We start from the raw sequence: 27,580 nt of genomic DNA, 5'->3' as shown, positions 1-27,580 counted from the left end.
TATGTTAAATGTTATACATCCCCTGACTGTAGGGCTTTCAACTCAAACACGAGAACATCATTCATACATGACAAAAGGAAACACACTTTTAAAAAGGTGAAAAATCTGGGTTAGAGTTTATTTCAATTCATAGTGAGAACAGGAAAATAATTCTTACCTTGGAACCTCTTAGCTTCTCCAGGACACAGAAACATGAAGCAAGAGTATATTTACAGTTTGTGTGATTTATTCCCCATTGACAAGTGTTCTATATGGATTGCTTGTATTTCAGACATCTTCTCTGTACATTACATAAATATCAGAGACACGCAATACAAGTGTATGCAACAGTTACATATTAAATGAATTTTTACGTGCCAGCAAGTGGACTAAACCCAGGGACAGCACAAAGTAGTGAGCAGAAAGACGGAATCTTTGTTCCCTTGGAGCTTTCACGCTAAGTGCAGAAATGGGTTGAATAAAATATAAAAGCGTCTCGGGAGCAAAGAAAATGGTAGCATGAGAGTGTAGAGCAGAGAGGACTCAATTTACTCTTGGGGTCAGAGAAGATTTCCTTGAATGAATGCAAATGTTTGACTTAGACGTTATGGAATAATCAGGCAAAGAAGAAGCAGAAAGGGAAGAAAAAAACATTGAAGACACAAGTAGGGAGTTCAGGGACTTGCAAGGCCAACCTGAGGCCACTGAGGGGTGACATGAATGCCAGGAGTAGAAGCTGGAAGAGTACGGCTTGTGCAGCAAATGAGGATACTTCAAATGGTTCACAGAAAAATGGAACTAAAAGTTTTTCAGTTAAAAAAAATTCTTTGATTTTTTTCCCCCTAAATTCAAGTGGCAGAGGGACAGAGAGAAAGGGAGAGACAAATGTCCAGAAGATAGAGAAAGGGAAAGAGAGAGCACACAAGAGAGCGAACTCTCATCTGCTTGCTTACTCCCCACATAAACACCCACAACAGGCGGGTCGAGCCCTTACTGAGCCACTAATTCAGTGCAGGTTTTCCAAGTGAGTAGCAGGGACCTACTGTGCTAAGCCAGCACCTGCTGCCTATCACAACACACTTTGGTAGGAAGCTAGAATTTGGAACAGCCGGAGGACCCAACCCCGGCCACCCTGACATAGCATGTAAGTATCCCAGCAGATGGCTATCACTAGGCCAAATGACAGCCCCAGCAAGTTTATTTTGTGGCAAATTGTTTTGAAATCTGTACACAATTTTTTTCATAATACATTTTCCATGAAAATTTTGAAGCTCTCTCCTGGTAAGGTGTCTCAGTTATTGAGCAGTACAAACACAAGTCATTAAAAGGTTTTTAACAAGAGAAGTCCACTATTCCACCAATTGTAGGAACCTCATCACTCAAAGACTGTAAGGGTTTTAAAAATAACACAAAAGATCTCTTTCTCTACCTTCAAATACTTTTTTTTTTTAAAGGACCTGTCTCAGTATGTTTACTTTTTCATACAAACACAGATCCAGGGCTACGCTTTCTAAAAATCAATCATCAGAGAAATGATCATTTTCAGTGTTGACTGAAGCATGCGCAGATCTAATCTGAGGCATAAGGTTAGGGATTCTTTTTTTTCTGAAATTAGTGAGGACATGTAAAATTTTTTGGCCAACGAAGTGTGAAAAATGCCATGTGTGACTAATAGGCCAAAACTCTGTATGCTAATTCTCCATTCCCTCAGTCCTAGTAAAGTCTCCACATGGCAGTTGTATGAATCTTGGAGCCAGAGGAAGAATAAGAGAGGAAATACAATTTTTTAGATTTTTTATTTTTGGAAGGACAGATTTACAGAGAGAAGGAGAGACATATTCTCCATCTGCTGGTTTACTCCTCAAGTGGCCACAAGGGCCGGAGCTGAGCCAATCCAAAGCCAGGAGCTAGGAGCTTCTTCTGGGTTTCCTACATGGGTGCAGGCTCCCAAGGTTTAGGACCATCCTCCACTGTTTTCCTAGACTACAAGCAGGGAGCTGAATCACAAGTGGAGTAGCTGGGACACGAACTGGTGCCCATATGGGATGCTGGTGCTTGTAGGCAGGGAGGATTAGCCATTGTGCTGGCCATAAAAGGGGGAATGTTGAAACCAAATCACAGTGGACACATAGAACAATTAACTGAGTGGCTTTAGCCACTAACAGTCCAGGGATGTTTACAGGCATAATCTAGCTCATCTTTATTTCTATTCCTGTCACACGATTTTTTAAAAATTTCAGTTATGTTCATGTTTTATAATGGACAGAACCTAACTAATGCAGTACCATGTGTATACTATGTACATATACAAATATAATTTATAAACATACAACATATTCAAGCACATGCTTATAAATATCCATGCTCAAAAATCATTGACTGATAAAGATATTCAATCAAAAAGTCTGGAGATAGAGAACACCCAATGTTTGACGGTCCAGTCTTTTATGCCCAGTGAAATAAGGCAGCTCCAAAATGACAAATATCCTATGTTCTCTCTTTTCTATCTTTGCCTACACCTACAATGTCATAATACACATAAACAGCAGAATGTTTAACTTGTAACTGGTGGGTGTGGAAAATGAGGAAGGAAGGAGGAATCCCTATATCTATACAATTGAATCATGGAAAATAATAATGATAATAACATATGCAATAAAAAAGCCAGAGTTTTTTTCACAACTAAGCTCACTTCTATTATGGATAATATAGACTGTGTCTAGATTTGGGACAAAAGGCCTGATACTGCTTTCCAGAACAATAAACTATTTCCACTTAGCTCAAGGATTCTTTCATCTTTAGAACTTCCCACACATAAATAGTTTGCGTGTAAAAATTTAAAAGTTGGTTGTAAAGGAACTGAACAGAGAACCCACAGGAGACACACAAGAAAGCACTGATTCACAATGGAGGCAACATGGCACTGCATGTTAACTTGTATGGAAACTGGTGAGTCTTCATTCCCAACCTCACCTCCCCGACACAAAAATTAATCTCAGACTGAAGTCGAGCTAAATGTGAAAGTCAGATCAGCATGCACTATTTATAGAAGGAAACAGGTGAATACACTGATAACCTTGGAGGCGGAAAGACACTGGCAACCGCAAGAGACAACTACTATACACATACATGACAAAGGCCTTTTACCTAGACTCTAAAAACAAATCAAATCCTATGAATTAATAAGAAAAAATAACAAGCAGGGAAGGAACTTAACAGGCACTCCACAGAAGATGATATTTAAAGTACACTAATACCTATTAAACAAGATTAGATTGCAAAAGACCAATGCCACACTGCAACAAATAGTTTCATTTTTTAAAATGGTGATTGTGAGAAGAACAGTAACAAAGCAATAACAAAAAATTAAAACAATTCAAAGATTTTTTTTTAAAGATTTTATTGTTATTGGAAAGCCGGATATACAGAGAGGAGGAGAGACAGAGGGGAAGATCTTCCATCCGATGTTCCGATGTTTCACTCCCCAAGTGAGCCGCAATGGGCCGGTACGCGCCGATCCGATGCCAGGACCAGGAACCTCTTCCGGGTCTCCCACACGGGTGCAGGGTCCCAAAGCATTGGGCCATCCTCGACTGCTTCCCCAGGCCACAAGCAGGGAGCTGGATGGGAAGTGGAGCCGCCGGGATCAGAACTGGCGCCCATATGGGATCCCGGGGCTTTCAAGGCGAGGACTTTAGCTGCTAGGCCATGCCGCTGGGCCCGAAAGATTTTTTTTTTTAAATCCAAGTACATCATGAACACAAAAAGTTTTTTTAAAAAAGTGTGAACTTATCCTAATTAAATATGACCATGTTTCCCAAGACCCTAAGAAATAAAATAGCATCCTGCAAGTCTCCTTATGTACCGTATAAAATATCTTCCAAAGGTCTTTTTGTTTTTAAAATTATTTCCACAACACAGTTCTGTAGGTATAGGGGTTCATTGCTACCCTCCCCTTCCATTTCCCCCTCCTTTCATTTTCCCCCATATCATCACAGTAGTACAGTATCCTAGTATCAGTTACAAGCTTAACTTTCTGCTATTTAAATGTATCATGGAATAGTAGATATAGGCAAGGGTGGAAAATCTAGTGTCATACTCTAAAGGTATATTTATTTATTTTTAAAAGTAATTGACTAATTTTATTATGCCATGATACAGTTTTATAGACTCCAAGATTTCCTTTTTCGCCCTCTCCAAATCCCTATTCCCTGCCCCTACTATTTTCTCCCATGTCATTACAATAGCATAGTCCTTCACAGCCATAAGTCCATCACTCTGCTATTTAAGTGTATCCTGACATTGTAGGCAAGGATATTGGCAAACAGTCCAGCATTCTATTGTCAAGACACATTCAACAGTTTCACTGGGAGGCCATCTTTGATTTGGACGTAGAGATGCACACTGCATTGTATCTTCACATCTGCATGTGACTATCTCTGTTACACGGTTACCATACATCCTGCTTTTATTCAGAAGTAGATATGCATAATGCGAGCTTTTTAAAATTCCTGGTATGCTAGTCTGCGGTAAAAAGTTCATCTATGAGTGTGTGTGTATGTGTATGTATATTTGTTTACCTATAACTATTTTTTACTTTGCATAAAGGCTGTTTTATATCAGAAAGAACATGATATTTGTCCTTTGGGGACAGGCTCACTTCATTAAGCATAATGATTTCTGGTTGAGACCATTTTGTTTCAAATGGTGGGATTCCTTTATTTTTTTATGGCTGAGTAGTATCTCACAAAGATGTACCATAATCTCTTTCTCTGTTCCTCTGTTGATGGGCATCTGGGTTCATTCCGTGTCTTTGCTATTTGAATTGTGCTGCTGTAAACACAGAGTTGCAGGTCACTGTCTCAAATGCAGGTATTTTTTTCATGTGGGTATACTCCGAGGAGTGGGATGGCTGGGTCGGATGGCAGACTGATTTTCAGTTGTCCAATTACTCTCCATACTGACTTTCATGGTGGCTGTGGTTTACATTCCCACCACAGTGGATGACAGTAACTTCCGAAGTCCAGCTCCAGCTGAGTTTGGAGCTCGAGAAGGGTGTGTGAAGTCGGCGATAAAGACAGACACAGACACTGTCACTTGGCGCCTTCTTGCTACAGCTCAAGAAGAAGCTGTCCTTTTTATTTACTTAGACACATCACAAGCCTCTGCACAATTGTTTGATTGTTCTATTTTTACTTCATGACTAAGTGGGTATGCACAGATGTTTCATTATTTTGTTTTTTACTTCACGGTCAACCAGGTGCTCTTAAAGATAATTCTGTAAGTTACTATAATCAGTTTCTTTAAAGCAAGCCGTTATTCATTCTTCAGTAGTGACTATTGGGTGACAGCCAGGACTCCAAGGACAAGGCACATGCGCTTACTTGCTAATCAGTAATACATTCCTACTACATTTTATTTTCACAACTTATCTATCACTTAGTGGGAGAAACACATCAAAAGAGAAAAAACATAAAGATCTAAGACAAAAAGTTTCAAACATTAAATCCCCCTACAACCGCAGGCTCTACAATCTCATAAACAATCAAATAATAATCAAAATTATATCTCTATGATGTTGATAAAATCGCCCTATATTTCCTCTAGTTAAAAAATTATGAAAGCGGCTAAAACAGGTACATTTTCTATGCTCTGAAGAGTTGCAAGGACAGGCTAACCTTTAAGGTCACAGTAACTATATTTTTTGCCATAGCAGTTTCCGCTCATGCTCCCATCACTTCCATTACTTTGTAAAATTCTTATTAAGCCGTTTCCCAGAAGGCATGCTATATGTCTGGGCCAGATTTCAGGACAATGGGTAGGCACACAACAAGGTGTCCAGAAATGGCATGGGTTTAATTGTGCTCCTGTGTATAAATTGTCAAAGGCCCACTCACCAAGACATTATCAATAACATTAACTCTCAAGCTCACATTACTTGCCAAAGCCATCTCACGGGGCAAACAATGCCTCAATAGATTACAGGATTCTTAGCAGGGTGCTTGAGTGTCCATGCAACAAGGGGGTGAGACTGCGTCAAGGTGGTCAGAGAGAAATCCGCCGGGCCCTGCCAAACAGCTGGAAGCTCCCCTGGGTCCTGCCAAACAGGGGAGCTGTTCTCTTCACACCTTCATGTCATCCACACCTACTGCACAGACCCCCGCAAGTAACTTTTCCCACACATCCTCATCAGCAGTTGTTTGTTCATTTCTATATGGACGCCATTCTCACTGGAGTTAGCTAGAGCCTCAATGTGGTTTTTATTTGCATTTCCCTAACAGGAAGTCTGAACATTTTTTCATATGTCTATTAACTATTTTAATTTCTTCCTTTGAAAAATGTCTGCTGATTTCCTTTGCCCATTTCATCACAGGGTTGTTTTGTTTTGCTATTGTTGAGTTTCTGCAGCTTTTCGCAGATCTTGGACAGAAGTCCCCTGTTTGTTGTGTCACACTAACCTGATTTCCAACACTACATATTACTTTTGTCTGATTCTGAGCTTGATATGATAATTAGCTCCAGTCTTACACTTATCAAAGGCCAAGTGGATAAAACCTTAAAAAATGGAAGTGAAACTGTAGCCATTACTCTCTCATGGCTTCCTCTGGTTAAACCATAGGAAAAGGATGCAGAGGTACAGATGCGTTCCAGTTTGTCTTCTTTCTTCCAGGACTTCTCCAGCTGCCCTTGCGATTGTGGTTTTCATGTGGATTGCCATAATTATTAATGGAGGTGAGGATATTTTTACCTATCTATTGGTTACTTATATATCCCTTCTAAAAAATACTCAGGTTGCTTGTCTATCTTTTCAATTGATATATTGAATTGATATAATCACATATTGATCATATATTCAATTGATATATGAATTTCTAGTGATTTGAATATAATTCTTCATTGCTTGATTCTTAGGTTTTCTATAGCTTTCATGTCAATATGATATTTTGGATATATTGTATTAAGCACATTATAAAACTAACTTCACCTGTTGAGTGTGTAAGTGCGTATATATGTATGTATGAGAGTGTGCATATTTCATGGCTTAAAATATGGCAATCAAAACTTTGAAGTTAGCTTGTGGTATAGTAGGTTAAGCTGCTATTTGTGATGTCAGCATTTCTTATCACAATGCAGAGTCCTGGGCTGCTCGGCTTCTGACCGAGATCTCTGCTAACGTGCTTGAGAAATGAGCGGGTGCTGGCCCACATACTTGGGTCCCTACCATTCATGTAGGAGACACAGATGGAGTTCCTGGCTCCTGGCTTTGGCCCAGCCTCTTCAGACCTTTGCAAGTATGTGGGGGAAGTTAATTAGCTGATGGAAGATCTTGGTCTTTCCCTTTTTGCCATCCTGCTTTTTCAATGAGTGAATGAACAAATCTTTTTTAAGCACTTCAAAATTGCATTCATGACTCACATTATATTTCTTTCTATTGGAAAGTGATCCTCCAGACAACTAAATGTCTGACTACAGAACTTATTTGGTAGTTTTCCTACTTCATGCTTTAAGATTGCAAATATGCATGAAAACAATTTATTAGGTTTCATGAGTCATTCTGAATACTTTTGTAAAAGTGAGCAGAAATGAAACACTTATTTTCTGAATATACAAGAGATAAGCAACTCCATTTTTATTTAAAATCACATCAACCAAGTGCAGTAACATTCCCAGGTGGTTATCTTATTCTGTGCAGAAGGGAACACCACTATCTATTCAAGGATACTTTAAAAAGTTCACATAAAATGGAATTAAAAGATAATTTCCTTTTAGTACAAAGAAATGTGAACTCCATGATATGAATTAAATGCAATTCTGTGTGCATTTCTGTGGGTGTGTGTGTATGTATACACATGGGTAGATGCACAAATAGTGGCATACACAGAGATAAACACATACTAAAGTATTTTTAAAAATTAGTAGAGATTGGAATTAAAAAGCAATTTTCTTCTGATGCATAAAACTTTGAAATCTATTCATTATATATATATATTTCACTGTGTTAACACTATATACAGAAATACATACATAGACAAAGGTACTCTGAAAGCTAATAAAGGGCAGAGGCCCTATACCTGAAAAATTGTAAAAATAAATAAATAAAGCTTACAGAAATCAAAATTTAAAAATAAGCCTTTTTTGGTACAAAAAAAATTGGAATCCAGAGTTTTTTTTCCTCATTAAACACATTTCTATAAGATCTTTTAAAATATCTGTCTGTCTATCTACCTATCTATCTGAAAGACAGAGTTTAGAGAGAAGTAGAGACAGAGGGAGTACTGGATCACTCCCCAAATAGCCACATAGATGGAGCTAGGCTACGCTGAAGCCAGGAGCCTGGAACTCCATTTGGGTCTCCCATGAGAAGGAAGCGATTCAAGCACCCAGGCTATCTGTCATTTTCTCAGACACATCAGCAGAGAAGTGGGTGGGAAGTGAAGCAGTTGGGACTCCAGTGTTCATATGGGATGCCAGTGTTGCAACGCTGGCCTTTCCATAAACTTTAAACAAAAAATTATTTAAAATTACAGAGAATTAGAGGGGGAGGGAACGATGGAGGAAGAAGGAAGAGAGAGAGAGAGAGAGAGAGAGAGAAACCTTCTATCTGTTAGTTTACTCTCCACCAAATGGCTACAACATCTGGTGCCGGACCATGCTAAAAACTAGGAGCCTGGAGCTCCATTGAGGCCTCCCGTATGAGTGGCAGAAACCTAAGTACCCATATGGGAAATACAGTTGCTGGGACACAAATTAGCAATCCAATATAAGATGCCAGGATACCAAGTAGAGACTTAACCTGCTGTGCTATAATGCTGGCCCCTAAACTTATCTATTTTTTTAAAGATTTATTTATTTTTATTACAAAGTCAGATATACAGAGAGGAGGAGAGACAAAGAGAGGAAGATCTTCCATCCAGTGATTCATTCCCCAAGTGACCACAACAGCCAGTGCTGCGCCGATCCGAAGCCGGAAACCAGGAACCTCCTCCGGGTCTCCCATACCGGTGTAGGGTCCCAAAGCCTTGGGCCATCCTCGACTGCTTTCCCAGGCCACAAGCAGGGAGCTGGATGGGAAGTGGAGCAGCCAGGATTAGAACCGGCGCCCATATGGGATCCCGGTGCATTCAAGGCGAGGACTTTAGCCATTAGGCCACGCCGCCGGGCCCATAAACTTATCTTTTAATTTCAATTACCAATTTCAAAAAGCATCCTATTTCAGAGCCAGGGTTTTAACACACAGGTTTAGTCATTACCTGTCAAATCAGTGTTGGTTCTAGTTCTCTGCTCTGCTTCAATCCAGCTCCCGGTTAATGTGCCTGGAGAAGCAGTACAAGATGCACCAGTCCTAGCTGTTGCAACCATCTGGGGCAGTGAACCAGTGGATAGAAAAATCTCTTTTTCCATCTCTCTGTCTTTCTCTGTCACTCTGCCTTTTAAATAGATAAATCTTAATTTAAAAAAAATACCCTGTATAATTTATCTATTTCAAAAAGCAAAAATTATTAATTAACATGTAGGCTATATGACAAACAACTCTTTCAAAATATGAAGTTAATTTGAAACATCTGAAAGAAAGCTAGGAGTATTACAAAGCTTGGAAACCACAACTCTAGCACATTAAAGAGCAAGCAGTCCTCCATAATCTGTAAGATTTTTAGTAAGGACCACTAATATAATAAGAAAGAATGTGAAGATATCCACATGAAGCTACATAAAGTTGTTTTTTTTAAATAAGAAAGAATTCATGTCTGCCTGACCGTTCTCTCCCAATGAAAGCTTTACAACATTTAATGCGAATATTTTGTACATTGTTAAACTGTTTGTTGTAGAGCTGTAGTATGCATCCTTTGATAGCAGAAACATTAGAACTCACTCTGCTTCATTTACATAATGCCACTGAGATGCAGCTGGAAGCACACATGACCACCTCTTAATGCCTCATCTAAGTATACAGTCCATTTTTCTTACCTCAGCTAACTTCATTAAGAGAAAGGGAATATTTCATGCCTGGCCGACATCAGCCACCACAAGCCCCTTCTGAATGTTATTCTTACATTATTAAAATCCATCATTGGCTCAGAAGCATGCTTCTTCTAATTCTTAAAAAATGTACTCTATGGAAATACCAACACTGCTCAAATATGGGTTTGTGTGTCTAAATGTACTAGATTAAGTAGGCTCCAAAGGCCCCAACTTTAATTTCTCCTTGGCATTTTAAATACAGATTCGTGTGAGTAGCACACAAGATATTCAGGCGACTACATAATCCAATTGCTCAAGGTTACAATCCAGTAAAATGCTTGCTGGTTGGAACTTGTGACAAGAATTAAAGCTATGATTTCTTCTTAAAAATGAGAAGGAAAATCTCATTGTTAAATCGAGAGTGAATAATAACCACTGAAACAAGTAGATCTCTAGTTCTCTTCACTTAGGAAAACTGCGAACCAGTTTTTGGTAGATTTCTTCAAGCCTGTGTACAGATATCATAAGTCTGAAACACAAGCAGGGTTTTCCTGTTTTGTCTGTCAGCACTGGTCTGACCTGGAGAGAACAAAAATGCAGAAGTCACGCTGGCTCAGGGACCAACCAACGAGCTGAAGGTCCCTGAAATGCAACTCAACTTCTCTTAACCTTGACTTCTTAAGTAAACAATGCTTCCCCACTCAGTGCTGTGGTCAAACCTTGCACCTCATCTTCTCCAGATGCCAGGAATGACACTTCCCTTCCTCTATTGCCCGCATTCTACATCTGCTGCCTGTCAACAGAATCCACGGCTCCTAAATAACTCCCCATTTCAATCTGCCATTTCCGTGGGCTTCATATGCCTACTTGAACAATTAGTGTTCCAGTGACAAGCAAATCTGACAGTGCCTCTCGTACCCTTGACTCTTCTCACCCTATGATATCGTTGGTACTAAACTTTGACCTTGAAAATCCACAGCAGCTACAGCTAAGTGTGGGGCTTTGGGAAACAGACAGCTCAGACCCGGATACCCCACTAAACAGATAGATGAGAGCATGTGAAATACTTAGCCTGTCCACATCAGTGTTCTCATTTGTAATGGAGAAAATAGAGTTCTCCACCTCACAGGGGAATCATGAGGGTTGGGCAAGCTTAACTTATGTAAATCACAGGGAAAGCCTCCAGACTAAGGCACTCACGCACCTCTAGGGGCTCAAGGAAAGGCCATGTCTCAGTACATCCTTGAGGTGCACTTTAGGCTGGGATGCAGAATGGTACTGTCTCACACGGTTACAAAAGCCATTTTCTTAAAAATGGAAAAATTGCCCAATTGTGGAGAAGGACAGCACATGTGATAAGTAATATACAAACGATTTAATACATGTTTCTGAAACGAATTCAAAAGCACTCTGCAAGGACTCCAAAGTCAATACTGAAAAGAGTCTTTGAATACATCAAAGGCAATACATTTCCCACAGAATCAAGTATGATCACTTGATGATCACAGAGGAGTTACTGTGCTCAGAGATGAAAAGCAGAAAACAAATGTGTCATTTGCCTCCGTTTCACATCAGAGTACCTATTTCTAAATTGTGTTTTAAGGCAAGTAGGCCAGAGCAGAACACAAAATAGGACAAGCTGGATGCGCACAGGTCTGTGGAGCGGCCACCACCAGCACGGGAGTTCTGAAGATGAAGAGGTGAAACAGTCTGAATGGACAACTTACTGCCATAAATGGCTACTTTGCCTGAGAAGCAGTATTACAGGGGCAGGCATTTGGCCCAGTAGTGAATAGGCCCTTTGGGACACTTGTATCCAATGCTGAAGCGCCCAGGTTTGAATCCTGCTCTTCTGATGACAGCTCTCAATCAATCAATCTCACTTGCTTTCTTTTTAATTAATCAGTTAATTAATTTAAAAGAACAACTTGCAGGATTTCAGTAATGTAAATGGAAACAATGGAAACTGTAAAGAAAAAATTAACAAAAATCATCTACTTCAGGTTCTAAGTTTATCTGATTTTTCTTTTTAGACAATACAATCGTTAACTTTTACCAGTAAATAAAAAAAAGCTCCAGACCATAGCTGCATTTTCTTTTTTTGTTCTTTGCTTTTAGTGGAAAAAGTAACCCCTCCCAAAATAAAACCTCTCTTATAAAATAAATACTTATAAGGCCAAAGTAATTGTGGAATTGTCAAAACGATTTATGAAGAAATAAGTAAGTCAGTGAGCAGTGTTATTCTTTTACCCATATGGTATAATCTGCTGCCATGTGAGCTCTGGCAATCTCCTGAACATTCAACAGAATTCACTCTTATCTTTCTCAGGATACAACCAAACCATGTTTGCTGGGCTACTTGAGAAATGTGACGTGTGGTCACGTAACCTGATCCAAGTTAGCCACATTCAGGCTAAATGCACACAAACCTCCATGTACATGTCTCGTGTGTCTCAGAAGCCATACTTCAAAATGAGGAGAGGCTCTAACAGCCGAAACAATTGCATGGAAGAGGGCCATCCTGCTTATCCTCTCATCTTCTGGCACTGTTCTGGGAGCGAGAAATAAACGCCATTGTATGTGCATCATTATGTATTTGAGGTCTATTTGTGCCAACAATTAGCCTATTTTATTATTATTATTATTTTAATTATTTATTATTTAACTTCATTAATTACATTGTATTATGTGACACAGTTACATAGATACTTGGGTTCTCCCCACCCCTCCCCATACCCTCCCACCATGGTGGATTCCTCCACCTTGTTGCATAACCACAGCTCAAGTTCAGTTGAGATTCCCCCATTGCAAGCGTATACCAAACATAGAGTCCAGCATCTTATTGTCCAGTCAAGTTCAACGGCTTCTTAGGTATACCCTCTCTGGCCTGAAGACAGAGCCAGCAGAGTATCATCCCAGTCAATTGGAAGCTCCAACATACCATCAGCAAAAATTTACATCATTATGGAATTAATTGACATGAGTAACCAATATGTTAAAAGTAAATGCGAGTTCTTAACCACCTTCTGTGACCACCTCATTGACATTTCAATTTTAGTTTATACACAACATATAACATTCAAAACATAACATGTCATACATAACATCATATCATCTTTTTTTTTTTTTTTTTTAATCTTTTTTTTTTTTATTTTTTTTTTATATATTTATTATTTAACTTTAGTAATTACATTGTATTATGTGACACAATTACATAGATACTTGGGTTCTCCCCACCCCTCCCCAAACCCTCCCACCATGGTGGATTCCTCCACCTTGTTGCATAACCACAGCTCAAGTTCAGTTGAGATTCCCCCATTGCAAGCGTATACCAAACATAGAGTCCAGCATCTTATTGTCCAGTCAAGTCCAACGGCTTCTTAGGTATACCCTCTCTGGTCTGAAGACAGAGCCAGCAGAGCATCATCCCAGTCAATTGAAAGCTCCAACATACCATCAGCAAAAATTTACATCATTATGGAATTAATTGACATAGTAATGAGTAACCAACATGTTAAAAGTAAATGCGAGTTCCCAGTCACCTTCTGTGACCACCTCACCTATACTTCAATCTTAGTTTATACACAACATATAACATTCAAAACATAACATGTTATACATAACATCATATCATCTTAAATTAAGGCAAACATGTGGTATTTAACCTTTTGTGATTGGCTCATTTCCCTTAGCATTATGGTTTCCAGTTTGGCCCATTTGGCCACAAAGAACTGCATTTTGTTTTTTTTAATAGCTGAGTAGTATTCCATGGAGTAGATGAACCATAGCTTTCTTATCCAATCCTCTGTTGATGGGCATTTTGGTTGCTTCCATGTTTTTGCAATTACTGATTGTGCTGCTATGAACATAGGAGTGCATGTTGGTTTCTCATAGAACAGGTGTTCTGGATATATTCCTAGGAGTGCTATTGCTGGATCATACGGTATGTTGAATTTGAGTTGTTTGAATATTCTCCATACTGATTTCCATAGAGGCTGTACCAGCCTGCAGCCCCACCAGCAGTGGAGTAGGGTTCCCTTTTCCCCGCAACCTCGCCAACAAGTGTCGTTGGTGCTTTTATTGATGTTTTAATTTGGATTTCCCTTATTGCCAGGGAACTTGAGCATTTTTTCATATGTTTATTTGCCATTTGGGTTTGTTCCTTTGTGAAGTGTTTGCCCATTTCCCGTGCCCATTTCTTGAGTGGCTTGTTTGTTTTGACATTTTGGTTGTTTTGTAGCTCTTTGTATATTCTGGAGATCAGCCCTCTATCACCTATGTCGTGTGTGAAGATCTTCTCCCATTCTGTGGGTTGCCTTTTTACTTTGTTGATTGTTTCTCTAGCTGTACAGAAGCTTCTTAGTTTGATGAGGTCCCAATTGTTTATTTTGGTCTTGATTTCTACTGCATTTGGAGTCTTTTTTAGGAAGTGAAGGCCTACCCCTAAGTGTTGCAGTGTGTTTCCAACATTTTCTTCCAAAAGTTTGAAGGTTTCTGGATGTAGGTTTAGATCTGTTATCCATTTAGATCTGATCTTAGTGTATGGTGAGAGATGTGGATCTATTTTTTTGTTTCTGCAGGCTATTAACCAGTTGTCCCAACAGCATTTATTGAACAGACCTTCCCATTTGCCTGGATTGTCGTTTGTCTTTTTGTCAAAGATTATTTGGCTGTATCTGTGTGGGTTTCCTTCTGGTGTTTCTATTCTGCTCCATTGATCTTCCTCTCTATCTTTGTGCCAGTACCACGCTGTTTTGATAACCACTGCCCTATAGTATGTCCAGAGGTCCGGAACTGTGATTCCCCCTGCTAACTTCCTGTTCTTCAGGATGGTTCTAGCTATCCGTGGTTTTTTGTGCTTCCAGATGAACCTTTGGATCATTGTTTCCAGTTCCATGAAGAATGTTTTGGGCAATTTGATTGGGATTGCGTTGAATGTATATATTGCTTTTGGCAGTATAGACATTTTAATGATATTGATTTTACCTATCCAGGAGCATGGGATGTTACTCCATCTTTTGAGGTCTTGTTCAATTTCTTTTTTAAGTAGTTTGTAGTTTTCTTCAAATAAGTCTCCTACATTTTTGGTTAGATTTATTCCCAGATATTTCATACTTTTCTCTGTTATTTTGAATGGTATCTTGCTGGTTAAGTCTTTTTCCATCTTGGGGCTGTTCGCATACACTATGGCTGTTGATTTTTGTTCATTAATTTTGTACCCTGCCACTCTACCAAACTCTCGTACAAGTTCTAGCAGTCTCTGTATTGAGTCTCTTGGCTCTTCTACATAAAGAATCATATCATCTGCATATAGTGAGAGTTTGACTTCTTTGTTTCCCATTTGGATTCCTCTGATTTCTTTTTCTTGTCTTATGGCCTCAGCGAGTACCTCTAGGACTATGTTGAATAGTAGTGGAGAAAGTGGACATCCCTGTCTTGTTCCAGATCTCAGTGGGAAGGGTTCCAGCTTTTCTCCATTCAGTATGATGCTGGCGTTGGGTTTTTCATATATGGCTTTAATTATGTTGTGGATTTTTCCATCTATGCCTACCTTGGTTAGGGTTTTTAGTAGGAAGTGGTGTTGGATTTTGTCGAAAGCTTTTTCTGCATCTATTGATACTATCATGTGATTCTTGTTTTTCAGTTTTTGGATGTGGTGTATCACATTTATGGATTTGCGAATGTTGAACCATCCCTGCATTCCAGGGATGAATCCTACTTGATCTGGATGAACGATCTGTCTGATGTGTTTTTGAATTCTGTTGGCTAGGATTTAAATACTGGAAATGTGAAACAACAGAGAGCTTTAAATTCTAAGTACTTGAGGAATGTAATCAATCTATACACAAAGTATGGATTAGGCTCAATTACATTGATTGTGTATAGATTCCTAATCCATAGGAAACAGGGAAATCTCAAAGATAGTATTCACGACATTCAAATTTTTTGTCTTTTTTTAAATAAGCCTCAGCAAATAAATACTGTTATTGAAATACCTAGGCCAAATAAATAAATAGCTGTGAATTATAATCTACTTGTTTTTTCCATCAAATCCTAAAAATGATTCTAATAAGAAGTATGAACTATGCAATACCATATTGATAGTTTAGATTGAGCCAAAGATTATATTAAGCCATTTGTGTATCTTATCTCATTTATTCTTAACTTTGTCTCCTGGAATGAAGTACTACTTTGTCTGTTTGTTTGTTGAGGTCTAAAGAATTTATTGAGGAGTTTGAAGGGCTGATGGAACTTAGAAGCTGCGATGAGGCTGTAGGAAATTCAACATTGGTGGCCGGGTCCTTCCTCCCACCACAACCCCTGAAAGTTTGAAGTATTATTATAAATCCCAAATGAATGAGAAAACTGAGGCATAGTATAAATAACTCTCCCAGGTTATATCACTACAAAGCTACAGATCTGGTATTTGACCTTGACAATTGAGATGCCTGAGTCCATGCTCTTCACTACCATGTAAAATGTCTCAGCAAGTATTATCCTATCACACAAAAATCATAATAAAAATCAGAAAGTAATTTAATTTGTAACCGCAATTGCATTAAAGACTATACCCTTCTAAGTAATTTTTAAAAATGCATGTATAAGAGGCTACAGACATAAAGATGAGTCCTAATTTTGCCTCTGTGTGATGGCCAGCACCAAATTGTTTTCCCTAACAGTCTCTTTCCTGACAAACAGTATTAAATCACAACCCTTAGAGACAATCAGGGCAGGGATTTGTGACTGCAAACCTAACCTCTTATTTCTAGTTGTCATCCTAAACAAAAAAAAAAAAACAGCTCTTGACAGATTTATTAACGACAGCATAACTTTCAAATTTCCTTTGACTTCTGGTTTTTTTGGTTCTAACCCCGCCCTTACCCTATGCAATCAGCTGCCAAGCCTGTCAATTCTTCCTTCGAAATGTCAGTTATACTCCCCACCCTTTCCATTGTCACTGCTGTTCTTCTCAGTCAGACCTTGCTACCTATCACCTACACTAGTATTTTACAACTGTTAAACTGTCTTAGTGATAACAGAAATATTTTACATTTTGCACAATGCAAATACATATAGATGTGTGTTTATAACCTTTACCAAACCTTCATGCAAGGTTTCTCTCCCTGAGAGCAATTTATGCCAACACTATCACAGCATGGGTTCATCCCATATTGCCCTGTTTTTTAAACTCAAGGGTCGGTTTATTTCTGACCATTGCAAACAATTCCTTATTTCACCTAAGCTGGCTTTCTTTGTACTAATCTTGATTATATTATCTCCCCCCTCAACATTCCATTCAAGTTATGTCTATTTTGTATCTAGTCTTCTTTAATTTTATTCATTTTTATCTTTTTATTTTTTTTTTATCCTTTTACAATCTTAAGAAGAAAGCCCAAGTTCCTTACCCCAGTGTTTCAGTCAGGATCTATCCAAACTGGTGCAGGCACAGAAATATACATATACACACACACACACACACACACATATATATATACACAGATAATCCTCAACTTTGCACTGATTATACAATCTTGAACACATTTTGTGCTTTTCAGATTTTTTTACCGAGTTCTTTTCCTCTTTAGTCTCTACATATGCCCATGAAATATTCTACTCCAATCATTTATCCCCGTGTATTTTTAGTGAACATTTGTATGATGTAGCCAGAGTGTGGCAGGTGATCCATGTACACAGAAGGTATGGCATTGTAAAAGTGAAAATCCTGAAAGATGTGAAAACAACTACAAAAAGGGAAACAGAGCGTAATGGATAATAGAGAGAGCTTGGCAAGTCTCCCAGAGAAAGACATTTGTTTAATGTAAATACTAAGGATTAAAAGGAGATGCCAAAGCAAAGCGCTCTCAGGTAGGGAAACTGCATGTCACTGTACTGAAGAGAGAAAGGGTTATGTGGGAACTCATGAGAAGCTGAAGGATACCAGCTTGGTTGTAGAAGGAGAAGCAGCCCAGTTTGGTTGTAGCAGCCCAGGTTAGACAAACAGACAGCCACGTTACGGATGGCACCAAATTTCATATCAGAGTATCTACCATGCCCACTGACTAGGTGGGTAACAAAGAACATTTTCTCATCATCTAGGAGCCCAACTTCTGTGGGATAGGGAAATAGTCAACCAAGATATAGGTACAAGTAATGCAGCTCACACTGGCAAAGACTTGCAAAAAAGAATGAACACTGGAGCAGACTTGAAAAATGAATGTGAGTTCCATAAAACGACAGAGGTTTATAATGTAAAGGACCAGGATGCACAAAGCCATAGGGATGTAAAACAAAACAAAACAAAACAAAAAACAATCAAGTTGACCCTGACAGCCCAGGGGAGAGTTTCTCATCCTCCTATGAATTTAGGGCCCCTTTACCATAATGGGTTATGAGATTGGTCTAGACAGTGATGAAGCTCACTTTTTTTTTTTTAATTTAAGAAATCACTAATGGAAGTTTACCACAGTACTTTGTAGGTGGCACTTTATAGTGGTAACTATATATTTCTAGAATAGATAAATTCACAACTATTGTTAAATTAAAGCTAGTTGGGGGGTGGGCATTTGGCCTAGTGCTTAAGACCCCAGTTTAAGATGCCTATATCCCCTGTTTACTGCCTAGTTCTAGCTCCGGACCCCAGCTTCCTACTAAGGCAGGCTCTGGGAGGCAGCAGTGAAGTCCCAGGTCACTGAATTCCTAACATCCACATAGAAAAGCTGCATTCTATTTCCAAACCCTGGGTCCAGTTCTAGCCTACAACCAGCTGTTGTGGGATCTGGGAACTGAACCAGCCTATGGGAGCTCAATGTCTCCGTCTCATCTCTGTTTTCCTTTCCTCTCCCTTCCACTGGCTCTTAAAATAAAATGTCTTAATACTTTATGCACACAAAGAATAAGAGAATAAATGCACACTCATATAGTGCTTAGGAGAAGGAAGGAGATTATAAAAGAAGGAAAGAATGGTTAGTGAAATTCCTCTGACTCCACAAATTCGAACAGTAGGGGAAGCATTTCCAACTGAGGTGTGTAAGGCAAAAACTGAGCAAGAATGACACAGCACATAAATCACTCATTAAAATGTATGACAAAATTTTTTTTTAAAAGCCTATCTTTAAGTAAGTAGAAAAATTAAGTGTTTGCCATAGCTCAAATCATTTCAGACAGGGAACAGAGAATTTAATAGTTTATCTCTGCTCCTCCTTCCCCCTCTCTGAGCCATGAGTTTTAAGGAATCATTTAAATTAATTTCAAAACGTTTTTGCAGACATTACCAAACTCTACCCACACCAATGAATTCCAATGACATCACTGTTTCCATGGTAACTAATGCACTTCAAAAAGGGGGAAAAACAGAAAGCAAGACTGGAAATCAGGAATAATGTGGTAGAAACAAAGCGTAACATCTCCTTTCCACTTATGAAATACTCTCTAATTCACAATCTTTACTATTATTTGCTTAGACTCCTAGAGTCTTAAGAGCTGGAGGGAGATCTCAGAAGTCAACAAATCCATTTCTCACCTATAGCTAGGACTTCCTTTACAATACAGGGATACCATGGTAGTCCAACAGCTTCCACAGTTCATTGCTAGAAAGTTCTCACTGATTCATCTGTAAACACTGCCGAATACACTGTTCCGTAGGTTTAAGAGATGAGTAAGATATTCTCTTTAAAATGTTGGCAACTCAGAAGGTAAATAATTAAAACATACAAGAGTGAAAAAAAGGAGATACAAACAAGGATCTATGAAGATGTCTAAAACATCAAAGAGAGAAACTGAATTGTGAGTTGGAGAGATAACAGTTCCAATGACTTATTTCTATTTTCCCTCCACCTCTCACATCCATGACCACATACTGCACACTGTCATGACCCCAAACCACTCCAGCTCAGCAACACTAAATTCCAGCATTAATTTTATGAGTCCAAACAGTTTTCACTTCCTAACTCCTGAAGTGTCCCTAAGAGCTTACACAGTCCATCATCCTTCACTTGGAGTATCTCCTCCTGATGGTACCCTTGCCTACACCCTGGCAACAGCCCAACCTGGATACAGCAACCATCCTTCTTCCGCTCAGGTGTATGCCAGGGGACTATCTGCCCCACCTTTTGTCTTCGAGTCCACAGAAACATCTATCAGACAGCATCACACTGTTTGCCTTTTTGTTTACACAGCAGTAAATGTAAAGGGCTGCAGGCAAGTGAGAATAAGTAAGATCTGAAAAGTATATATATGTGGAAATTGGTAAGCATGTTTATTTGATTCCCATCGATCAAAGTCCACACAGGACTTGCTGCACAGTTATAGTTACCTCAAATGACATAATGAATTGAGATGACCTGCTGCTATTCAAAATTATCATTCATGGAGGAATAAGAAAAAGCCCCAATTCCTCTATTTTAAATATACCCTCTCCTTACAGAGTGAGAAATTATATACTCACAGGAAGACAGAATGGATATTATCTGACCTTGAGTTGTCTAAACAGACCATTAGCCCTGTTATTTAATTTCTGCCAGAGAGAAGGATTACACATCATTTTTAAACTCAATGTCACAATTTTTGGTGGACAGCCCACTCTCTTTTTCTTAGTTTATGCCTTAAAATGCCATGTAACAAGTATTCTTATTTAGTTACCTGGATAGGTATCATTTGTATCTAGTTTATCTAGGAGGACACAACAATGAGTTACTACATTACTCAAATCAAGTGCTTCAAGGAGACAGTTTCCTGTCTGCAGTGGCCATTTATTTAGTCACTATTGCTTAAAAATTTTTCCATGTTGGGGCTGACATATGGTGCAGCAGGTAAAATCACTGCCTATGGGACCAGCACTGTAGTATTGTATCATTAATGAGTGGGGCCACCACCTGCGGTGCCACTTCAGAGCCAGCTCCCTGATAATGCACCTGGGAAGGCAACAGAAAGGCTTAGTCCTTGGGCCGCTGCACCATGTGGGAGACCCTACTTCAGCTTGGGACAGCCCTGGCCACTGCAGCCATTTGGAGAGTGAACCGGTAGGTGAAACAACATTCTCTCTCTCTTTCTAAATACATACATACATACATACATACATAAGCATTTTCCTTTTTAAAAGCACCATCTGTGACACCAGAATCCCATATGGGCACTGTTTTGTGTCCTGGCTGCTCCGTTTCTGAAGGCCCAAGTGCTTGCACCCCCAAGTGTGGGAGAGCTGGAAGTTGTTCCTGGCTCCTGGTTTTAGCCTGGACAAGTCATCTGGGAAGTGAGTCAGTGGATGGAAGATATCTCTTATTCTCCCTCTCTCTCTCTTCCTCCTCCCTCCCTCTGACTTACAAATGTTAAATAGATCTATAACAATTTCTTTCCAAGCTATAATTTACAGCATCAAATACCAGCTCCACACTGCGTTGTGACTCAGTGTCTTGTCTACTGCTACAGACACCTTCAGATCACCAGCAAGGTCAGTATTCAGGTGTTAAGCATCCAGGTGTGTTTCCGATGGTGCTCCCTCAGTTCTTACACGAATACACAGAGCTGCCCACCTGTCAGCAGACACAGCCACACAGCACTGTCTGAACTGAGTGGCAAGAGAGATGAGTCACTTGCCTGGGAAACCTCAGCCCCACTAAGCACGCAGTTTGACGTTTTTTCAGAAGCTCCCCTGAAAATTTGTGCTAACATATTGCTGGATCTTACCCTGTGTTCTGTCTCATTAAATAGTTTGATAAAGGCTGTGACTTCTTTCCTTGTCAAAATAAGAATATATTTGAGCATACAATCTGTGATGGGAAAAAATCCTGAGACTCCTGAAGCTGATTCACAGATTGATGTTTAAAAAGCTTGCCTCTGTAGGAGCTCAAATCCATCTTCAAAATAGGCAAGGCCACTGGAGAGGCACCTGACAGGAAACCACACCTTGGCTGTATTTACGTTTGTTAAGGCCTGCAGGGAAGAAGGGTCTTCTCTCTACCATGAAGGTGATGGGCCTGGGTTCATTTTATAGCTTCTCTCTGAGAAACTAGGGAAGATACGTCTCTCTGGTCTCATCTCCCCTTGTCTTCAGCACCTAGTTCTCTTTTCAGCTTGGTGGCAATGGACAGCTTTTTGTGCACAGCATTATTCCTTCCCATGGGCTGTTATAAAAATCTTTTAGGATACTTCTCTAGCATCTGCTTCGGTTCCTTAACAGCATATAATTTGTTTACTAACTTCACTTCTGACTCCATCTGATTTTAATTATTTGTTGTCTATTGTTGTATTTTTAACTTTCATCTTGCCATATTGTGCAGAAAATACCTTCAGAAGAAGCACAGCTATTAAATAAGTTAAACAGCAAGAGACAGAAAGGTAATCTTTCTTCTTACAGATAATCTATTCAAGCCTATCTTTCTAATTTCTTAAACAGTCCTGCATTTTAAGGTTTGGTTGGCTTTGGCTTTTTTGGGGTGGGGATGGGCAGGAGGGCAGGTTTGGTGGTGTTTGAGAATGGCAGTACTTCAGAAAACACACCATCATCAAGAATGTTTTGAAACACTTCTTGAGATAACATACAGACATGCTTGTGCTTAAAAGTTAGTTCTTTGTTTTATTTGAGAGAGCTGTTATTCACTGCTTCTTGCTCCAGATCTTGACAACAGCTTAGGCTAGGTCAGGCTGAAGCCACGAACTAGGAACTGAAACTGGGTTTCCCATGTGTGGTACAGGGACTCAACTACTAGAGTCATCACATCCTACCTCTCCGGGGATTCCACCAGTACAAAGTAGGAATTGGGAGCTGAAGCTAGAATTGAACTCCAGCACTGTGATAGGGGATGCAGGCATTGAACTGGTGTCTTAACCAGTAGGCCACACACCTACCCTTAAGTGTGTTTTTTTTAAATAACCATAAAAATGAACTATCAATTTTGTGAAGATTTTCTGCGTGGAACCAAATGAACACTCAGGTTGCATTTTCCCATGATAATCTTTTTTAGTTAGAAGAGTTTCATGTCGTTCAACAGTAAAGCTAGAAATGCTTACAGGCACATGAACTTTTCGAAACATCTCTGCACCCTTGCGAGCATCCATCAGTGCAACATCCTGGGGCGTGGAGACAATCACAGCACCTGAACAAAAGACAAGCAAAGCCATGTTCTAGTTGATCAGTGCTTCAGGGCCAGAACTGCCATACCAACGCGCATGTGGACAAAGAGCTAGTTAGAAAGCTGTATAACGCAGGCCTTACCCGAAAGTGGTTAATGGACTTCATCAGAGGCTAAAAAGCAAGGATTCCAGCTCAGTGTACCAACCGTCGTAACAGCTATGAACAGGGTGTTATGTTCCAAGGGAGGAACAAAAGGCAAGCTAATGAAATTCAATCTGAGAAACAGCAAGTTGAAGCATGACAGATGAAGGGAGAGGGCAAAAGGTAAGTGGAAGCAACAGGACCACGTTTCCAGAAAGAGTTGATTCGTAAGCTGAGACCTAAATTTCTATATAGTCATTAGCCACATAATGATGTTTTAGCAACAATGATGAGGAGAAGGCAACAGCAAAGGAACCAGCAGGGAAATAAAATGGAGAATCCTTAAGAAGATTCACAGCGAAAGTTGAGCAGAAGCTTTCGTAGACCTCAACAAGCTGTGTTAAATGACTGGAGATGTGGGCCCCAACACCAAGAAGTTTTCATAGAGAAGAAAGTTCATGGTACACTACTTCTAAGAAAATTTATTATGAAAACAAAGAAACCAACCAAGTAAACTGCCATGGCCATAGTTCTGAAATGGATGACACCTGCTCAGAAAAGCCTCAGGAAGGTCGTGCAGGTGTCTGGAAGGCATCCTTATTAAGCTGCATATGCATTACTGCCCCAGAGATGGAGACATTCCAGGGAATAAGTCATGAAGATGGACAGCAATACTGATTACCCTGACCTTACGCAGGCCTATGTTTATATCTTAACTTTTAACAAGGAAATCTAAAAAGTAAAGAAAAAAAATTCTAAAAATAGGGGGGGGGAAGCTTATAGAATAAGGACATAAAGAAAGAAAACATTGGGGGAAGGGCTGTGACATAGTAGACTACATCTCTGCCTTTCACGCTGCCATCAATAGTGGCACCGGTTTGTGTCCTAGCTGCTCCATTTCCGATCTAGCTCCCTGCTTATGACCTGGGAAAGCAGCAGAGGATGGCCCAAGTCCTTAAAACTCTGTACCCATGTGGGAGACCTGGAAGAAGCTCCTGGCTCCTGGCTTCAGATCAGCTCAGCTCTGGCTTGAGTAGGTATTTGGGGAATGAACCAGCAGAGAGCAAACTTCTCTCCCTCCCTCTCTCTGTGTCTTTCCTTCTCTCTGTACTTCTTTCAAACAAAAATAAATCTAATCTTCAAGAAAGAAAAAAATTTATGTACAGCAAAGCAATGTGTTGGTTTTAAGTTTTAACTTATTTTTACTTTATTTGAAAGAAAGAGAACAAAAAAGAGACAGACACAGAGAAGTGATCTTTCATCCATGGTTCACTGCCCAGTTGACTTACAACAGGCAGGGTTGGGCCATACATCCAAAACTCAATCCAAGTTTCCCATCTGGTGATAGGATCTCAAGTTCTTGAGCCATAAGGTGTTACCTCCAAGAGTGTACATTAGTAGGAAGCTAGAATTAGACATGGAATAAGAACTCAAGTTTAGCCATTCCTGCTATGAGATGCAGGTATCACAAACATGTCTTAAACCACTGCACCAAACCCATCTCCAATGTAAGTTATAAACTAAGTATTATTACAAAAGAATCAAGCAAAACATTATAAGCAAGCCAAGGACAACTATTCAAAGAGAATTTTTTTTACATATTTAGTGTAGTCTAAGTGTACAGTGTACCTACAGTCTACTGATGGACAAAAATGTCCTTGGCATTCACATTCATTCACCACTCACTCAATGACTTGCTAAGAGCAATTTCGAGTCTTGTAAACTCCACTCATGGGAAGTTTTTACACAAATGTGCTACTAGTTATCTTCTATACTGAAATGTTTACTATACCTTTTCTATATTGAGGCATATTTAAATACACAAATTACTTTTATTTGTGTTATAATTGCCCACAGCATTCAGTCCACTAACTTGCTATAAAGGTTTGTATACCCAAGGAAAAATATGTTCAAAGAGCAGAGATATGTGGAAACCTACACAATGTGGGTTTAGGTAAACACATGCTATGATGGTTATACAGTAAGGAAATTACCTAATGATCTATTTCCCGTAACTTATCCTAAATGCCAAGTGACTCAGACTGCATTCTTTTAAAAAAAATTATTATTATTATTTTATTGCAAAGTCAGATATACAGAGAGGAGGAGAGATAGAGAGGAAGATCTTCCGTCTGCTGATTCATTCCCCAAGCAGCTGCTACAGCCAGAGCTGAGCCGATGCGAAGCCAGGAGCCAGGAGCCTCTTCCAGATCTCCCATGCATCTGACTCCCATGCAAGTACAGGGTCACAAGGCTTTGGGCTGTCCTCGACTGCCTTCCCAGGTCATAAGCAGGGAGCTGGATGGGAAGTGGGGCCACCGGGACACAAATTGGCACCCATATGGGATCCCAGCACATGCAAGGTGAGGACTTTCAGCTGCTAGGCTAACTTGTCGGGCCCAGGACTGCATTCTTAAACAGTCAAGAGTGTAGAGGACAGTTTGGTGGGGGCAAAACTGGAGGCTATAGCAGCAAGTCAGATGCAAGATGATGATGGCCTGAACTTAGGCAGCTGGATGGAGATGGAGCCTTTCCTGAAGCTCTAATTGCTCCAGAGATGGAAGGTACCAGGGGTAGTGTTTCCTTAAGTGGCTATGTTAGACAGTTAATGAACTTCTGAAATTCTGTGGTTTCTTATGGACAACTCAAAAACAATCAACAGAAATATCCTATAAATTACAAAGCTGATATCCTCTTATGACCAAATACACAAAGAACCCAAGCCATTAAACTGGTACCAAGAGGCAGTTTCTGTCTGGTTAATCAAAACAAGCAGATTCGACAACAAATAATTAAACCAAGTTAAGTCAAATTGATAATATGGAATATTGTCTGAGGAGACATTTTGAAGAAATAAGAATAGAATAAAGTGATGGGAAAACTAAGTTATAACAACAAACAACCACACAAAATATAGCACACCAAACAAAAAGCTTTTGTAACAGGAGTCAGCTATATACTTGTATTGGCATTTGCATTTCAGCGAAAACATCATCTTTCACATTAATGTTGTTAACTAATTTTATTTCTTTGCTTTCCTTGATTTTAATGTTGTTTTTCTACAAGGTTATTTTCATCTGCTTCAAAGGCAGAGGAGCGAGGAAAAACTTTCCGCCAGCTGATTCGCTTCCCACACTGCACAGCTCTACATTCTCTGACAATGCTTGCTCCTGTTTGGTTGACTGTTTTCTAAGATTTATTTACCTACTTAAACAGGCAGAGATACAGATAACAAGGGAGAGATGGAAGAACAGGGACAGATTTACCATCCACCTTCACCCCCAAATAGCCACAGCCAGGAGCCTAGAATTCCATCCGGATTCTCATGTGGTTGGCAGATATCCAAGTACTTGGGCTGAGGGTTACTGCTTTCCCAGTTGCCTTGCCAGGAGCTGGCCTGGAAGTGGAGCAGCCAGGACTGGAAACCTCAGTGTTATAGGATGCTCGCAATGCAGGTGGTGGCTTAACTTGCTGTGCCACAATGCTGCCTCCATATAAGCTTAAAGAACACATGATTACAGCTAGTTAAATAACTTTTCAATAAAAATAAGTCAGTATACAGTATGGAAGCAGGAGCTTATTCTTCCAAAATGGAGAGTTTATTTATAACCCGACTCTGAGATAAATTCACTTTAGAATATAAACAGATAAAGATCCAAATTTGGGGCCAGCACTGTTGCATAGAGGACTAAATGGCAACATGCAAAGCCATCACCCCCTATAAGCACCAGTTCAAGTCCCAGCTACTCCATTTCCAATTGTAATGCACCTGGGAAAGCAGCAGAAACTCAATGTCCTAAGTATTGCTAGGTCATCTGGTAAGTGAGAAAACTGAAATCCAGGTTAAACAACCAGTTACGCAGGCAGTCAGATATAGAATAACAAATTGTTATTTTTTAAAGATTCATTTTATTAATTTGAAGGCAGAGTTACAGAGAGAAAAGGCTTTCATTTACAGATTTACTCCCCTAAATGGTTGCAACAGACAGGACTGGGCACACTGAAGTCAGGAGTCAGGAGCTTCCTCCAAGTCTCCCATGTACAGGCAGGGGACTCAAGTACTTGGGCCATCTTCCACTATTTTCCCAAGTGATTAGCAGTAAATGGGATCAGAAGTCTAGAAACCAGGACTCAAAACAGTACCCATATGAGATGCTGGCATCACAGGCAGCAGGTTTACCTGTTAAGCTAAAATACCATTGCTTTACTTTTCAAATTGTTCCCTGGATCACTGTATTCTTTAATATTTTTTACTCTGCATATGAAGCCAAAAATTAGTCAATTCTTTTCCCTTGTCTGAAGATGGATGAAGGCCACATCTCTTTAAAAACTATACTCTGCACAGTCAATGTATTTCACATTTAAAAGCAAAACGTTACATCACATGTTTATCTCTAAGAGTCTTGTCTGGAGCCAATGCAGTGAATGTCC

General features: G+C 39.6%; 1 protein-coding gene across 5 annotated transcripts in view; it reads right to left on the bottom strand.

Annotated features, from left to right (window-relative positions):
- NUBPL (NUBP iron-sulfur cluster assembly factor, mitochondrial) overlaps positions 1-27,580 on the bottom strand; it is a 267,564-nt gene that overhangs the window by 78,571 nt on the left and 161,413 nt on the right. For all 5 annotated transcript variants that reach the window (XR_009245635.1, XR_009245636.1, XR_009245637.1 and 2 more), the window contains one exon: positions 22,945-23,030. Coding sequence is in view for 2 of the 5 variants with exons in the window: in XM_058666313.1 (XP_058522296.1) it covers positions 22,945-23,030 (86 nt within the window). In the remaining 3 variants the exon portion in view is untranslated. The remainder of the gene's footprint in view (positions 1-22,944; positions 23,031-27,580) is intronic.

Source organism: Ochotona princeps, chromosome 6 (assembly GCF_030435755.1).
Source record: "Ochotona princeps isolate mOchPri1 chromosome 6, mOchPri1.hap1, whole genome shotgun sequence".
In the NCBI taxonomy this organism is placed as follows: domain Eukaryota; kingdom Metazoa; phylum Chordata; class Mammalia; order Lagomorpha; family Ochotonidae; genus Ochotona; species Ochotona princeps.
This window is presented reverse-complemented; position numbering and strand designations above follow the sequence as displayed.